This window comes from Embiotoca jacksoni, unplaced genomic scaffold (genome assembly GCF_022577435.1).
Source record: "Embiotoca jacksoni isolate LCO1_2020_lvr unplaced genomic scaffold, fEmbJac1.0.p SCAF_12, whole genome shotgun sequence".
Classification (NCBI taxonomy): Eukaryota; Metazoa; Chordata; class Actinopteri; family Embiotocidae; genus Embiotoca; species Embiotoca jacksoni.
The window spans coordinates 16,506,275-16,523,511 of NW_027185252.1; the positions used below are offsets into that span (position 1 = coordinate 16,506,275).

At 44.6% G+C, this 17,237-nt stretch overlaps 3 protein-coding genes across 7 annotated transcripts in view; 2 read left to right on the forward strand and 1 right to left on the reverse strand.

Moving 5' to 3' along the window:
* Positions 1-5,880, forward strand: part of cdh23 (cadherin-related 23) — a 174,569-nt gene extending 168,689 nt beyond the window's left edge. The window contains exons 60-69 of the mRNA XM_069145115.1: positions 354-610; positions 703-800; positions 926-1,046; positions 1,142-1,221; positions 1,343-1,383; positions 1,514-1,574; positions 1,963-2,092; positions 2,644-2,763; positions 3,068-3,178; positions 3,804-5,880. Coding sequence (XP_069001216.1) covers positions 354-610; positions 703-800; positions 926-1,046; positions 1,142-1,221; positions 1,343-1,383; positions 1,514-1,574; positions 1,963-2,092; positions 2,644-2,763; positions 3,068-3,178; positions 3,804-4,145 — 1,361 coding nt within the window. The 3' untranslated portion in view covers positions 4,146-5,880. The remainder of the gene's footprint in view (positions 1-353; positions 611-702; positions 801-925; positions 1,047-1,141; positions 1,222-1,342; positions 1,384-1,513; positions 1,575-1,962; positions 2,093-2,643; positions 2,764-3,067; positions 3,179-3,803) is intronic.
* A 743-nt stretch (positions 5,881-6,623) lies between these two features.
* Positions 6,624-11,564, reverse strand: eif3s6ip (eukaryotic translation initiation factor 3, subunit 6 interacting protein). Its single transcript, XM_069145116.1, has 15 exons — positions 11,326-11,564; positions 11,041-11,083; positions 10,672-10,882; positions 10,457-10,536; positions 9,915-9,976; positions 9,728-9,797; positions 9,546-9,619; positions 9,163-9,334; positions 8,841-8,995; positions 8,525-8,695; positions 8,204-8,337; positions 7,740-7,913; positions 7,383-7,572; positions 7,078-7,158; positions 6,624-6,829 (listed from the first exon to the last, which is right to left on the reverse strand). Exons 1-15 carry the CDS (start codon positions 11,452-11,454, stop codon positions 6,752-6,754), a joined length of 1,824 nt encoding a protein of 607 aa, XP_069001217.1. The 5' UTR covers positions 11,455-11,564; the 3' UTR covers positions 6,624-6,751.
* A 1,176-nt stretch (positions 11,565-12,740) lies between these two features.
* The window catches only part of smoc2 (SPARC related modular calcium binding 2), a 21,297-nt gene continuing 16,800 nt past the window's right edge, over positions 12,741-17,237 (forward strand). For all 5 annotated transcript variants that reach the window (XM_069145117.1, XM_069145118.1, XM_069145120.1 and 2 more), the window contains exon 1: positions 12,741-13,353. In XM_069145117.1, coding sequence (XP_069001218.1) covers positions 13,279-13,353 — 75 coding nt within the window. In that variant the 5' untranslated portion in view covers positions 12,741-13,278. The remainder of the gene's footprint in view (positions 13,354-17,237) is intronic.

Consider the following 17,237-nt stretch of genomic DNA (forward strand, 5'->3'; position numbering starts at 1 on the left):
CCTGAATAGAAATGAAATGCCACAAAACCGAAGCTACCAGAAAGACAAAAGTTCACAACACTAGTTCCCCCCTAACGACACAAAAAGAGGAGAAAACAAGGTTAAACAAAATGGAAGCTCTCCCCTACAGCGCTTCCTGGAGAGAAATGGTAAAGTTAGACAGTTTAAAACAGTTGCTATCTACTCACACTGGCGGGAATCACAAGGGAAGAGAGTGAAGCGTGGCTCCTCAGTACTTTTCTACTGGATGGACTGATTGGCTCACTACAGTGAGTGGCTGAAGGCTTCCAGGTGTACCAATCGGGTACCTCTGAGTCAGATTAATTTTATATTCTGTCTCGTGTTTTCCGCAGGTTTGACCAATGGAATCATCCGCACCTACGACCTCTTCACAGCCTACAATCCAGGCTACTTTCAGCTCGAGATTTTGGCCTGCGATTTTGCTGGCCACAGTACAACCACTAACGTGAATATCTACATTCTCCGTGACGACCAGAGGGTCAAGATAGTCTTCAATGAGATACCTGATCTGGTTCGTGAAAACCAGGAAGATTTTATCAACCTGCTGTCCAACATCACTGGTGCTATTGTCAACTTAGATGATATACAGGTTAGAGTTTTTTATTGTGATAATTTTATTTAACTTTTTGTTTGTGTTCAATAAATATGTGACATCTTTAGTCTCCTTCTCCTATTATCCAGTTCCATGTGGACAAAAAGGGCAGGGTGAACTATGCTCAGACTGACATGCTCATCCATGTCGTCAACAATCAGACCAACACCATCCTTGATGTGGAAAGGTCTCGTTTACCTTTATTAACCTGTCTATATCTGTCTCCCCTTTGACTCTGACTTGTAGATATCTCCCATATGAAAGCATGGGATGAGCTCTGTTGTGAGTTGCTGTGTGTCTGTTTTTCTGCAGGGTAATCCAGATGATCGATGAGAACAAGGAACAGCTGAGAAACTTGTTCAGGACATACAACGTCGTGGACGTTCAGCCAGCTATTGGCGACAAACTACCTGATGACATCTCCACACTGCAGGTCTGCAAAGCTGAGACCTCCTGAAGCCCACACACCATGGTGGATGTTATTTTGTTGTCGTGCTCTTAAGCTTTCTTTCTGTTTCTCTTTCCCAGTTGGTCATCATTATCCTCGCTGTGCTGCTGTGCTTTGCAGGAATCTTGTTTGTCACGATGAACTGGCATTATCGCAGAGTGTAAGAATCCCTCAGCATTTGTGTTCAGATTTATTTTGAAGACACTTATTATGAAGAGTCATCTAAGCAGCAAATGAACATGTTTATCTTCTCTTGATGTGTGTCTTTTCATGTTTTGCAGACACCAGAGGAAGCTGAAAGCAATCGTTGCAGGATCAACGGGTGAGAAGCAGCTTCATTGACGGGACAGTCCCATTAACTCTGCATCAGGATGTGGCTTTGCTGTCTGATAATGTACAGTATAAAATATCTCAACACTAGGCAGTTTTATTATTTATCTTCTCCAACACAGGGAACCAGGGTTTAATGGATATCCTGGACATGCCCAACACAAATAAGTACTCTTTTGAGGGGTGAGTTTTATTTTCCCACCTTAATGTCAGACATTGTTTGCAAGAAATTCTCTCCAAATATTACTTTGTCTTGTTCTGTGAGTGCAGTTTGGCATTTTGGGAAATTCGCTTATTTGCTTTCTCGTCAACACTGTGGGGTTGCAAGGCAACACGTGAAGAAGATGCCTCAAGAAATATATCCAGAACATAACTTCACATAAAACCCCCCATGTGTTCTTCTGACACTTTGTGTTTTTGCACCATACGATATATTAATTGTAATGTTAGAGTCCAGAATGCTAATCCTACAAATCAACTGAAAAAGCAGGTCAACATCGAAATATATATTTGTAGGTAGTTATACTCCCCTTTTGTCAATGATGCACGTCATGCCATTTTACCTCTGCAGAGCTAATCCAGTGTGGCTGGACCCATTCTGTCGCAACCTGGAGCTGGCTGCTCAGGCTGACCACGAAGACGACCTGCCTGAGAACTTGAGTGAGATCACTGACCTGTGGAACAGTCCGGCACGCACTCATGTCAGTACCAACATTAGGCTGAGTGAATATATATCTCACAACACTCTGAAGAACTTAACCTATTATTTTTTCCTCCATGCTTTAAAGAACCATTGTGTAGGCTTTAGGGGGATCTACTGACAAAAATGGATTATAAAATACATAATTATCTTTTCATTACTATATAATCACCAGAAACTCTCATTTAGATAGTGAGTGAGTCCCCTTCCACAGAGCCCACCATGTTGCACAAACATGTTTCTACAGTAGCCCAGAAGGGACAAACCAAACACGGGATCTACAGATTTTGATTTTCGCATTTGTTGCCAACTTTCATCTCCACTTTAGATACTCTTACGTGCTTGAAAGGGGACAGGAGAGGTGAGGGGTGTTCACTTATGGCCTATAACCTCACCACTAAATCCTACACACTGCTCCTATGAAACTCAGGAGGGTAAAAAGTGAAGCCATCACCCGTTTGTAACTTTTACCAATCAAGGCCTTACCCTCCGTCCCATCACACAGCCATGCCTTCACACTAGTTAAGTATGTCGTGTGTGTTGTTTTGACAGGGCACATTTGGTCGAGAGCCTCAAGCGAAGCCTGAGGATGATCGCTACTTGAGAGCAGCCATTCAGGAGTACGACAACATCGCTAAACTGGGCCAGATCATGAGGGAGGGGCCTATCAAGGTGAGACAGCTGCAGGGACACACAATCTCAAAAACATGTTTAATGTTGGTCATGCCCTCTCTCCTTCCATCCTTCCCCTAAACGCACTGGGGACAAGGTCAGCAGAAAGAACTTAAGACCTCCTCTCTGTCCTGAGAAGACAACCAAGAGGGACACCTCAAAGACTTGAAGATAGGCTGTTGAGACCGGCTGCTTAGTAAACGTCTTGACATGCCCGCTGTGGACTCTTATTTCTGTGACAGTGAGGATATGTAAGGTGTATGCTGTTGTAGACTCTGTTTGATCCTAACTGCCGTCCTGTCAGGGTTCGCTGCTCAAGGTGGTCTTGGACGACTACTTGAGGTTGAAAAAGCTCTTTGCAGCGCGGCTCGTCACCGTCTCCACCAGCCAGGGAGATCACTCATCAGTCACCGAGGTGGGCTCAGAAAAAACTGGATGATCCCTGCTGCTGCTGCTCCTGTCTGCCGCCGCCGGAGAGTGATCTTACAATTCCTTTGATTTCCTTCTCTGACATCCTGTCTGCTGCTCCGACATAGCTCCTTCTCACTTGCTTCTGCACTCTCTGACACTTTGAACCAGACTTTGGGTGACATAGAGTTTGCATTTATTTTTCAGCTGTTCAGTTCAGCTTAAGTCTAAACACAGAAAGCACCTGTAAGTTTAGATAATAACTTTAAATGGAGCATTCAGGGGGAAATTTCGACACTTTTCTAAAGTACTCAGATGTGGATGCACTGTCCTGTCCTCAAACAAGTTACCACTAAGAATAGTTTGCCTCTATTTAAACCAGGTCTGGTGGAAAATCTGTTATTCCGTTGCTGATGTATTGTCTCGCTATATATTTCCAACTTACTGTCTTTTACTTCTTGTGATCTTCCGATTTCTCTCCTGAATCTTTTACTCCCACTTGTTTTCTCCTGTCCAGCTCTTTGTCAAAGCTGTTCCTCATAAACCTGCTGTATCCCTGACAACCTCATGTATCCTATCAACATATAAATCAAAGGTTTTATTCATTCTCCTCTCCTCTCCACCTTCAACAGCTCATCCAGAGTGACCTGGATGACGATGAGGAAGAGCATCTGGGCATGGGCGGAGGTCGCGGCACTCTGCGCTTCAAGCACAAGCTTCCTGTGGAGCTGAAGGGGCCCGACGGCGTGCACGTGGTCCACGGCAGCACGGGCACCCTCCTGACCTCTGACCTCAACAGCCTGCCGGAGGACGACCAGCGGGCCCTGGCACGTTCTCTGGAGGCTCTGAACGCCGACGGGGGGCTTTACTCTGAGCGCAACGCCCGCACGGAGTCGGCCAAGTCCACCCCGATGCACCGCCACAAAGACGGGGACACCCTGTCGGAGAGTCCCCTGGAGATCACAGAGTTATGACTAGCCGAGGCCTCGCTGGTCTGAGCACAACCATGACCCGTGTGTGTCCTTGTGCCTCCACACCGCCTCCCTGACAAGGCTGGGAAGGACTGGAAGAGGAGGAGTGTGTGTAGTCTAGGGAACCTCATCAGCCAACCTCAGCGCACCGGTGGGACATCCTGCAGGAGGATTTGCTCACCACTGGGTTGTTTTGAGTGGATCTTATGTTGAAGATTGTCCCATGATAGACGCTTCAAAAGACGGCTCATTCAGATGACCTTTAGGAAGAGGAAAGTCACACGCAAGGGAACAAAAAAACAAAACAACTGGTGTCATCGACTTTCACCCAAAGAGCTGAGTGGAAAAGAAGGACGAAGGCTTGATGAACCACGACCTTAAAATCGTCAAAAGGTGCCTCATTCTCACAAAATCTTTTGAAGTCATGCCTGGACTGCAGACACTCGCACAAACACAAATACACACACTCAAAAAAAAAAAATAAAAAAAAAAATAAAAAAAAGAAAGCTACGCACACTCAGACCAGCGGATGGCCATCAATGGGACACAGAAAAAAATTACACTTTTTCTTTTTCTTTTTGGAAGATGCAGTCAGTGTTAACGGAGTGTGGATAAGAAGACTTTTCTTTTTCAGATATTAGATACATTTTATTGTTGGGAAATTATTGATGAACATTAAATCCAGAAAAGGGAACTTATCAGATTGGAGTTTTAATATGACACAAAGAGGAAGAGGAGCCTCGCCACTGCAGCAGTTTGATGAAGGAGCGCCTTCTGATCAATGGAAAAAGAAGAAAGGCCTCTGGTCTGCAGGGCAGCAGTTAACATTCAGACCCCGGTCCAGCCGTCAGTCATGTACCAGGAGAATCCTCACTACTCAAGGACTTCTCTCATGATGAAGATGGGGGACAACGGATGAAGGTGGTCTGGGACTGGAGCCACAGGGAGAAAAACAAATCTTTTGTGAAGAATTAAATATTAAGGGCAGTTAAAGAAAGCCTTGATAAAGACTTATAGATGGAAGAAAAATATGAATTATCTGTTTTTTATAGATATAAAGATGGCATTGTGCCCACAGAGACTTTCCACTGCCACCTGAGGGAGTAAAAGTCATGCTCAAAATGAGCAACGTTTGCTTTATTTTTTTATTTTCTAAAAAATTTAGGGAATTAAAAGATATTTTTGAAGAAAAATGCTGGCTTACCAAAATTGGTAGGCACTACTTTTTGGATGTTTGGAGTATGTGTATATTGTGCTATGGTGACATGTCGTTCTGTTTTCCTTTGTATGACGACTAACGCTGTTTCTGACGAGTGGTGTGTTTTGAAAAATTAATTTTTTATATTCCCATTTTGTAAGTTTTTATTTCTTTGTCATTATTGTCACCAGCCCTGAGATCTGTGTTGGGAAATGTTGTTGGATGATCTGTGATAATAAAAGAAATATGCAACAGCCTGCGACCTTGGTCAGTGGGATGATGGGAGAGCTGCCGGAAACAATGAGACGCCTGATGCAGCAGAATCAGCTCGAGCAGGAAGAAGAGCCTCAGAGTCTCAATTAATGACTCATGTCACTAAATGTTTGTCCTCCCATGACATCACAGTTGATTTCTATTTCACTCACAGGTACAATTTAAACAGCAGTGTTGGAAAGCAACTAAGTACATTTACTCAGCACTGCACTGAACTCCAATATTGTGGTACTTGTATTTTCCATTTGATGCTATTTTACACTTCCACTTCCCCACACTTCAAAAGTAAGAGTTGTACTTTCTACTCCACTAGTTATTTGACAGCTTTAGATACTTTTGAGATGAAGGTTTGACATAATGGAAAATAAAACCAGCTCTCAAAATGCAGCACATTTTTAAGGATGAAACCAGAAGGTTCCAACCTGTTTGTGTTCTGACGTCTTACAAACAGCAGTGTGCAGACGGGGTCACATTTCAGATGTCTGAGTTATTAACAGCCCCACCAAAAAAGTGTTGTTTTTTTTTGTTGTTTTTTTCCCTCCTAAACTTCTCAAGTTTCACTTCGATAAATGTCCAAATGAGCCATTGTTTCAGAAAAAAAATGTAACCAGAGAAAAAGTACAAAACTTGAAATCTAATATCATAAATAATACAATCCAAAATAAACTTTAACTACATGTTGCTAATACTTGTGTATTTTTATGTAAGTAGCCTTTTTCATGCGGGACTTTTACATGTCCTGGAGTATTATTACATTCCTGTGTTGGAACTTTTACTTAAGTAAAGGATCTGAATACTTCTCCATCACTATTGATTAGACAAAAGCTTACCTGTCAGTTTAAGATAAATGAGAATTATTGATTATATTGACTTCTGATAGGCTGCTGCAAAAACACCTTGTTTTACCAAACTCAGCAGCTTGAGAATATGTGACAGCTGGTAAATACTGTAACCTAGTGGTTGTTAAGAGCAAACACTCCCCAGGTAATGAAAAAACAAGTCCATTACTTTTAGCACACCAGTTCATCCTTTTATTGTTAACATAAAAAAGGCTTCATTTCTAATAGTTGTCAAAAAACTTGAAGGAGACCGGAGGAGCATACGAGTCCGTTGCTGAGGTCTTCTTCACTGCTGCTGGTTACACTGCTCTGGTTGTAGTGCTCGCTGATGCTGCAGTGGTGGCGGTGGCTGGCATCTTCTTCAGTGTCTTGTTCAACTGCAGAGACAAGCATTGTTTTTTTACACATTCAAAATGTAACTGGAAGCCCTCTAATCAAAACACCAATTCAGGAAAGCAAAGAGATCAAGTTTTATTATTTCAATATTTGTCGCACTTTTTTTCTGGTTTCTTAAGTTGAATGAAATGTGGTTTATAAAAGAGAAAAAAAAACTTTCTTCTGATGCATTGAAATAATCAACACTGTTTTTCATTCTTTGCCAGAGGTGTCATGGATCTCTACTCACCTCCTCAAACTTGTGGATCTGTCTGATGAAAAAGTCTCCGTACCGCCGAGCAACTTTAGTGTCAGCGATGTGGATCATGTCCTGTGAGTGTCAGAGAGAAATCTCATCAAACACACAGTTTAGTTAAAACAATGTGAGCCACATTATCCCCCACCTACTGTTATATATACAGCAGGAATACGAATGTAAAGCATGATACAGTCAATCTGAACAGTACCAATAACCAGAGGCATTACCCATGGTGCATCCACCCTGCTGACAGAACATTTATAACGGATATAGAAAAGTCAAAACCCGACTTTCACCTTGTCAATGTAGAAGTCGACCTCAGATGCAGACTGGAACTCTCCGTCCAGCGCCGAGATGCCGCTGGTCCACACCAGGTTCTTCATCTTGTGTTTGAAGACGAGCAGCTGGATGCGGAACTCCTGCTCCGTCATGTCGAGGAAGCCGGCCAGCTTGGCCACAGGCATGGTGGTGTACAGCTTCAGGAAGCTGTGCGGACACATTGGAACTTCAATTGACATGTAGAGGCAGCAACACATGATTCAACTGGTTTCTTCAAACCATTTAAAGTGTTTGTAAAGGCCGGGGAAAAAAACCCTATGTTCATAATCCTTCGTGTGTGACCATACAGGTCCTGTCAGTATTCTATGGTTTACCTTCTGATGGTGGAGAGCTGCGCCTGCTGCTGCACCTCCTCAGCAAAGACCTTGAGCTGCTGCTGGAAAGGTTCTTTGTGGTAGTTGGGGTGGACGTTGTCGTAGTTTGGAACCACCGGTGACAGGAACTTAGGACAGGCGAAGCTGAATAGCTCCTCGAACACCTGCAGGTCTCTGAGTGTGAAACATTTGTGTCATTAAAGACGTTCCTGAAGCAGCGAACTGCAGGCAGGAGCTCCAGCTGTCTCAGATCCAGCAGCAAAAAGCAGTGTGTGTTTCAAAGGTCATCATACAGAATCCTGACAGTATCAGAAAGGACTGTCAGGTCAATAAAAGAAGGTCTAAGTGGTGAGGGACTTCACATAAAACAAAATTTGATGATAAACAATGACAATACAGAGGGACAGACACTGAAACGCAGTTGTTCCAACACAAGCTGATGTCTTTCGTTCTTTCTTTCTCACCCTTTCTGCATGCGCAGCATCTTGTCTCCGTACTTCTCCCTGAGCTGAGTGTGGATGCTCTCGTCAATGCGCATCGGGTACATGGTGAGCGCGATAGCCAGCAGGCCGTGCATCTGCTCATTCTGTTTGTTAATCTAAAAAAAAGAAAAACACAAGTATTAACACATCTGTTTCCACTAGAATACTGTTTGAGGATCACATGAAAGTGCCCGGTCAACACAACTCAAACACTGTGGTCTTTCAGGAAACATTCAACATCTTGTTTGACCCCGTTCTGTTACGGGGGATTTGTGCAGTCACCGAAGCACTGCTCTGACTGACCATCTCGTATTTATACGTGGACCTCTGGAACATGTTCCTCGTCCTCTGGATGTAGAGCAGGATGTTGGCGAAGACTCGAATGGCATCCTGGTAGCGCCTCATCATCAGGTAAGCAAAACCCACATAGTAGTAGGTGGTGATCTGACACTCGGGCACGCGGGAGTACATACTCTGAAAAGCAGAAGGCAAAACGGGTACAGAGGTGTGGACCAGAGGGCAGAAAAATATGAAACCCAGTAAAGATAAACAGAGGGCTCAGCCTATTAAGGAGTGTCATCACTAGCAGGAGCGGGGGGTGCCGTAAATAAGTTCTTACCTTTTTGTTGAGCTCGATGTTCTCCAGGACTTTGATGGCCTGGTAATAATCACCGAGCAGAGAGTGAAGCCTCAGCAGCCCGACCAAGCTGAAGTAACCCAACATCTTGTAGAGGGAGTGACGACCATATTCTCCGGCCACACTCTCTGGGTCTCCTGCATCACGCCAACAGTTTACATGTTAACCGCCTTGTAGACTGAACAGTGACATTACTTTAAACGTATGAGGCCTTTAATGGAAATAATTTAAGATTTTGAAAACATCCAAGGTTCCTTAAATTCTCCCTCCAATCTACAAACATCTTCAACACGCTGTTCTGTACCTCCACTGGTGTAGACCTCAAGCTGACGGTTAATGTTGCTCTTGTCCACCAGGGAGTGGAGGACGTTGAGGACGCTGTGGACGTTCCAGATCTTCGGGTTGTTCCTCAGGAACTCGATTTCCTCCTCTAACTTTTTGGCCGTCTTACAGCGGTACTGACTGAAGGACTGGAACTGAAGAGGGAAGAGAGCGATTTCCATATTAGGAATAATTCAACCATTCTCTGCAGTATTTATACATTCACACCACCCATCTGGTACTTCTTGTGGTTAAAACAACAATAAAACGAACCTCGACCACTATTTGATTGTGTGTTTATTTCATCACTCACACTGTCTTTGTGGTGGAAGGATAACATGTAGAAGAGTGAATACTGTACTGCACCTGGTAGATGAACTCGTCGATGATGTCCCACAGCCACTGGTTTGGCAGCTCCAAGGGGGCCGGACCGTCGGCGTCTGTTCAAAGTCACAAACATCCTCATCTGACTGGTCTGTCATCAGTCATTATCTCACACATGTAGCTACAGCTGACAGAAAAATGTAAGATATATGGTTGCAGCTTACTGAGAATGTAGTTGAAGAGGTTGCAGTAATTGTAGTACGACTCGAACCTCTGGTCCAAAGTTGGTCCACCCTGATTATACAGAAAACTATATTCACAACAGCATCCTAGAAATGTTTCCACATTCTGCAGGTTGCTTAATAGTCGAGAAAGAGACGGACAAAGTGTCGATATCAAGCAGCTACTCACGCTGACTTTAGCATAGATGTGTCTGTAATAGAGTTCCTTATAGAGGATGAGGAACACGGCATCTGGAGAACAGAAGATAGATGACATGAAACATCTCCGCTGATGACCTACATGATGACCTTGTTTATCTGGATTGTGAAACATTCTGATAGCTGTAAAAAAGAAATATATATATACACCACATTATCAATAACAATTATCCTGATTTTAAAGATTGTTACTGAGGGCCAATCAAGGCATTTCTAACTGATCTGTATCGACTACAGACTCAGATTTAGACTCGATCTTTTGTTTTACATCAGCTGTTGAAGGGGAGTCATAAACGCAGAGCACAACTGGTGGCAGGACGCAAACCTGCGCTCTGCATACGTGTTTCCGCTGCACAAAGCGTGGAAGTTATTTATTTTTCTTTAAAGAAAAGCAGCAAAACTGCCTCTGATGTCTAGAACAGAACATTTTGCGAGGTGGAAGCAACAGAACTGCAATCAAATACGACTAATTCGATGGGACACCTAAAAAATAAACACTCAATGAAATCTCACCATTGCCAACAAGTGAAGCGATGCCCTCGGCCTCTGGCCACGGAGAGTTCTTGAAGAAACGGTCAGTCAGTTTGTTCCAGCTAAACAGGAACAAAACAGAAGAGGTAAGACACTCGTGTGTGTGTGTGTGTGTGTGTGTGTGTGTGTGTGTCTCTCACACACACACACACACACACACACACACATCTCTCAAGTGTCTAATAAAGAGAGTTTACCTGTTCTCATAGACGTCCTGGATCTCGTAGATCTTCTGCTCGATGCTCTCACTGGACACACGGTTGGACTGCAGCTCGTAGACCTTCTGGTCGATCAGGTCCGAGATGGTTTTGTGGAAATACTGCAGGAAGTTCTTGATCACCTCCGGGATGACGTGGTAGGTCTGCTGCTCGTACTGCCGCTCGTAGGCCAGGTCTGCTTTAGGGTCGCCTGCGGGGAGATGGGAGAGTGAGGAGGGCACAAGACGGCACCTAAACTCCACTGAGGGGTCCAGCAGAACATCAGAACATCAGAACTTGCGGTTCTGTTAAAAGTTTATAAGTGAAACGTGATCGCATACGTTCAGGGGTAAAGATACCAATACTAACCGGTGTGGAGGTCGCAGTCATTGGAGAAGGCGTAAGGATCGTACTGGGGAGAAGTCAAGACATCGTTACTGATGCAGATCATCATATCTTTACTCTACATCCTCTCGAAACTCAAAACCAGCGACATAAAGTTAAGACAGTTCAGAGTTGTGGCTCCAACAATCATTCATGCCTTGGTAGCTCATCGAAAGAGCTGCTGTCGTACTAACACCGGCAGGCTAAGCTGCACAGCTACACCGTGTTATTACAGCGTTCAAATGTCTGGAAGGAGAAATGTGTCCTCACCTCTCCTCCTCCTGTTGTTCCTCCTGCTCCTCCTGCTCCTCCTGTTCCTCCTCCCACCGTTGCCGCTGCTGCTGTTGCCGCTGCTGCTACTACCCCTCCTCCTTCTTCTTCGTTGTTGTGGTATGACATGTTGATAGTTGTTAGTCCAAGATCGTCAGATGTTGGATTGAAAAAGAAGAAACGTGTGCCGCCTAGCTAACACCGCTAAACCACGCAGCTGGTCCTGGAGAGGAAGCGGAAGCGGAAGGACGAGGTTGTGACGTGCGAGCGTGACGCAATGATACTGGAGCATTGTGGGAAATTGAGTGTTTGGAAAGTATTTGGCGAATTAAACTTGTTAGAGGAAAACAGTTGATTGTCGAATAGCTTCTTTTTTTTTTTACCAATGTACCTAATAATTCTTGAAGCGCAAACAAAAATGTAAAAAAATAAAATAAAACTGATAAAAGCCACACTGATGCTCCAGCTATATGGGCAACTCTCGAGAACGGTAGGTCTATTTAACACGTAGTTTTGCTTTCTGAATTATTCATGCCGGGCTCAATGGAGATGTATCACTCTAAAACAGATTCACAAACTCTTTTGCCAGCGTAATATCCTGAATTATGGCTGGAAAAGCTGTCAACATTAACAATGTCTCCGTTCCCGTAAGGTGCTCCAGTAAACCAAACCATTGACCCAGCATCTACAACACAAAGGCCCAGAAACTTGTACACATACAGTAAGTGCAATTAGCCCTCAATAATGGTATTTGCTGCGCCTGTGCTTTTTTTCCTACTAAGAGAGGTCAAAATGTCTGTGGAGGGTGGCTCCTTACGCATGTAGTCCTCTTTAAAAGAACCAAACTTGATCCCCGTCTGTGTTTGACCAATGAAAATATCCCTGACTGGACAATATGCCAGGTGATCACGTGGGCTGTGAGAACTTGCAACTGCTTGTAAACACCGTCAGGTGGCGTCATAGTCACAACGTGCTGCTCTGCATCATGAAAGCAGGCTCGGGTGGCCACAGACTTGTGGATAAGGAGAAACGCCAAATTCATGTCCTACTGAATCTGACTTCACCGTCGATCAGACTCATTTCATAGTGATGTGTGTGCTGCTTTGTGTGCAACAGGGGATTTAAATCAATTAAAGGGTCACACTGTTTAATGGTGTTGCTTTAATAAAACCTACTAGATCATCACAGTTTGCTACTTGTGTTACTTGGAGCACTTTGAAACTTTAACTTTTTAGGACTTATAAATTGAGAATCCAAAAAAAAAAAAAATATCTAAATTGTAGCCTGTTTGTTTGTGTGCGTGTTTTCCAACGGTAGACTGTTTCCTCTTCTCTCCGACCCTCCCAGCAGACAGTAAGCCTGTATGACTGTTTGATCCCCCTCCTCACTTTGCCAATCGAACTTCATCACAAAGTCCTCTGGGTGGGAGAAGGGATTTTTCCTGTTGTGGTTTTGAGGGGGAAGGAGCTAAGAGAGAAGAATACCTGGCGTGTTCGCCTCAGCTACCAGCAGCAGACGGAGTCCCTCTAAACCTTCACCTACCTACCTGCCCACCGGCTGGGGAACTGCCTGCATCCGATAAGCGATCTAGTCCACAAAATCAAGAGTGGAGGAAAGGGGTGTGGAAAAAAAGTCGAATTGGAGAGAGGGAGAAAGAGAGAAAAGACACCGAGGGAGGGGAAAAGGTCAGGGACAAGGGGGGTTTATCGCACTGCCAGAAATAAGGAGAGTGTCTTACACAAACGTTTTGGCAGACGAAACCAAGGAAACGAAGTGAAATAAACCAGCAACCCTCCCCTACAAAACACTGACATTTTTCACAAGGACTAGTGTGGATTTTTTTTAAACCATTTTCGACTTCTTCCAGGGACGTTTTTTGCGCAAGTCAAGGCTACACAGACTGAATTTTGGACCGTGCGTAATTTGGAGAGTTTATCGCCACGCTGCGTCAGGATGCGCGTCTGCCCGCTGCTGGTCTTCTTCTGTCTGCTGTGCGCTGGACGCGCTCAAAGGTTCTCCGCTCTCACGGTGAGCCGCAGAACTACCAGAATATAGTTCATTATTTTCCATTAGTAAACGATGAGTTGAAAGTGAGGGATGTTCTCGTGCCTTCCATGCACAATACTGAGAGTACCACAAAATCATATTCTTAACAAGAAGAATGTAGCTCTGAAGCAGGTCTTTTTAAGTCAAGATTCTTGTGAGCTTCTTCTATAATAATCAGAAATGTTTATATCAAAAATAATGAATAAACTTAGATATACTTTTCAAATCCACCATAACAGCATTATGGACTATGCTTATGCTACTTTTGGATATTCTTCCTCTAAAAGAAGAGGTTGAATTAAACTGAATAAATAACCCAGGTCTCTGAGTTTTCTGTTAGTCATGTAAGTTCAGTGTTTCTGCACTCTGTGTCTGAGGTGACAAAGCGACTGGTTTGCCTGTGAGGAGTTTCCTGGTCTGTTACCAATGCCAACGGGGTTTGCTTTTAGTACCTCTGCCTGCCTCTCGGCTCATCTGCCTGCGTTCTTTCCTCTTCTTGTTTCAGTGGCTCTTCAGCTGCCAATGTCTTCAGGTCTACTGCACTAAAGCACATGGCATTGTTTACAGCAGCAGGGCAGCAGCACCTTGTATATTTTACATTAAACTGCAAGAGAAAGTGCATCTCGAGGGGGATTTCATGGTCATGATCAAGTGCAGGTACTTTGCTAAAGGAAGATTAATAGAGAGCGGAATGTGCACTGTCAGAGGCTTCCCCACTTGATTTAGAGGTTGATGTGACAGCCGCCTCCCCCAGCACAATTATTTATGGTTTGAGTGAAGATGCCTTAGTATCCAATTGGAAACAAATGGCCATGAGCTGTTAACCTGCAGGTGAAGGGTTGGAGATCCTCTCTCCCTGACAGCACTGTGGAGTTGAGGAATGTGGGAGGAAGTGTTGCCCTGAGCAGATACAGTTGCCCTGAATTGATACATTTACACACGAGTGTCCAGATAATGTGTGAAATGAGTGTTTTTTGTTTTTTTTTAATAGGTATTTACCTGGCAGTTAAGGGAAAGGTCGCACAGGTACATCTGTGTTTGTGGTGTGTTCGGATTTGACACAGCTTCCATCCACTGTGCTCTGGGTCTGACTGTAAGAATGAGAAGCTTCTCTATTTCACTGCATGTTTCATTGGTAACTCTGTCGGTGTCATACAGTACCACACTGTGGTTCATTAGACATTCTGTATTGAAGTAGCACATGGAGCACTGGACTCTCTTCTGCAGGGCTTTGTGAGTGAGTGATTCATGGTTTATTGTTTGAGTGACACAGGAGAGGTCATTGCTGGTTTCAGGAAAATGTCTCCATGTGATATTTTGTGCATATTTGAGGTCGAACAGGCAGTTAAATATATGGGATGGTTGCCTGGGTTATTCATGAGGCAGGCGTTTTCCATGGTTTATGGAAGTATGAAATAGTGTGTGAAAAGATGAGGGCATGTAGAACATTGGCAGCCTCTTATTCAAACCTGTGCAGTCCTTTTATTATAATCTATGAAATTGTGCACCTGACCAAAGAGGCGTTTCTAACCAACAGTGGCCTTTCACAACACCTCTGTTTCTTTTTAACATCCTTCACAGCAATTAACAGCCTTTTCCTGTGATTGAGTTCGTAGGCTGGTTAAAGGCTGACACTTTCTTCCCTTTCCACCATGCTGGAAACTAATGATCCCCTTTGCATCCTAGCATCCACGCAGGAAACTCCCGCCAAGGCCATTTAACACATTCGCCACGGCTCTCAGCTGGGGCCCCCATTGACCCGGCGGGGCTGTGGTGTGAGGGGCCTCTCGGTGCGCTGGAAGCGAGGGCCTCCCAGCCCAGAAGGCCCTTATCAGCCTACAATGTGCTCTCTGCTGGAGGCTCGCCTCCTCCATACTCCATTCAATCCCACAATGCCGTAGAGCCAGGGGGAGGTAATAGGATTTGATTTGTATGCTGGTTGGTCTTGGAAAAAAATTCCCTTCCACTCCGCCCGTCTCGCCCTCTCTCGCCTGTCTCTTGTTCCTTTGGCAACCTCTTGTATTATTTGAGCAGATGCGAAAAGCATCTTCCAAAAGAGATGCAACAAAGAAAACAGAAATCATGAAAGGAAAGAGAGATGTGAAAGAGAAAGACAAACAGAGAAAGTGAGAGCCAGCTGTCTGGAAGTAGACAAGAAAAGGATTTGAGCTATAAATGGGCTTGAGTCACAATATGTGTTCTGTCTTGTATGAGTCTCCTTTTATGATAAATCAGGGTGCAAGCGTGTAGCTGAGGTGGAGGCCACCCGTCACTCTCCGCCGTGTTGCTGTGCACGATGATGGTGCCGACTTGGAGAGGCCGGAATGAGACATCAGGGGAGTGTCAGAGCTCTGCTTAAGCCTCGCCCATCCATCACCACAGGCCAAACACACAGGGATCTGCAGCAGACAGCGAACTACTATTAGGTGTTCACAGGAGGAAGAGGTCCTCAACACACCATTAGTCTCCAAAGCTTCTTCCTCTCGCTGGCTTTCACATCTTATTTGTTGTTCTCCTTCAGTGTGGCCGACTGTGACTGTGAAATAAATGCTTGGATGTCTGATAATGAATCTGGGTGGCTGATTTCATGGGTGGCTGATTTCATGGCTAGCTGTGTTTTTCCATGCTGCGTTCTTGGAGCGTTATCGTGAACTTGCAGGCACTCGGCGCTCCGCTGTGCGCTGTATAGTGGACATCTAGCAGGATGCTGGGCTGCTCAAAGACTCTGTTTGGGTTGTCAGTCTGCTGCTTGGCAAGGGCTGATGCCGATGATGTTGGTGCAGTGTGAGCACTGGGGTGACCAGTGAGTGCTGGCAGGTCTCCACTGAAGCATAGCTGGACGCACTCAGACACTATCAGCGAAGTTAGCAGCTCTGAAATGCTGCGGCCTTTGCAAAGAAACATGTGAAAGGAGGGGAAGCTGTGAGAGACAGAGTGGAGGGTAAGGGGAGGTGACCGCTGCAGAGGGATCTGCTAACTGGTGTGAGGAGACAGGAGGGAGGGAGGAGGGTACCAACAGGACGCTGTCAGTTAGATGCAATGATGCAAACAATTCAAGAAAGTGAGAGACTCTAAGGGAGGGGGGGGGGGGGGGTTAGACCCGCAGACCCAAAGAGAAACAGGCAAGGACACAAGTGTAGAAGGAGAACCAGAGTGTTTTAGTCAGATAGTATAAATTAGATATTTCAATCGATATCAGAATAGTTCTTCTAAAGGCACCAACAGGTGTTTAGTTGATGTCAACCAATGTGGCATCTGTTTAAACGATGATTGAAATCATCCAACCAGTTCCACTTGAATTTATTTATTTGCCCCTACTCTTCTTTGACAGAGGTATCAATCAAAAAGAGCTAACTTAAAATGGGAAGTCCCCCCAATTGCACCACAACAGGATAACTGTCAACAAGTGGTGCCAACATTTTTGGGCTTGTGAACTCTTAAACTGAAGTAATGCACTTGTGACTCATCGTAGCTTAAGTTTGAAGGATAATGGCCCAAACTATCTTAAAGAGCTGTCTGCTTCACAACAACAGGCTTTGTCCAAGTCTCAACTCTCCTCCTTCATCCTTGTAGACTGATATGTGAAGAGAAATTCCTCCTCTTCCTTTGAGTGAATGTTGCTCCCAACATGCAGAGATGTTCTGCATTGTCCTCCTCATGATGACAAACAATTGTCCCCCAAAAACTTTGGTTATTGAAAAATGTCATTCAGTCCAAAAAGACTGGTCCTCCCTCCTTCCCTCGCGGCCCCTCTTCCGATGTGTTTGAACGGGCCTCCACTCTCTGATCTCCCCACAGGAAGATTTATGAGTGAGGTTGACAGAGTGGGCTGTATCTCCCCCCTCTAGCCCAGGGCGACTCTCCCT

Bases quoted from the DNA above. Each gene is read 5' to 3' on its own strand.
- eif3s6ip (XM_069145116.1), bottom strand. From the start codon at position 11,454: ATGTCATACCACAACAACGAAGAAGAAGGAGGAGGGGTAGTAGCAGCA. The intron at 7,914-8,203 runs GTGAGAAAGAAA...TTTCACACTCAG, and splicing joins ATGCTGCGCATGCAGAAAGG to AGACCTGCAGGTGTTCGAGG. The intron at 7,573-7,739 runs GTAAACCATAGA...GTGTCCGCACAG, and splicing joins CAGCTCTCCACCATCAGAAG to CTTCCTGAAGCTGTACACCA.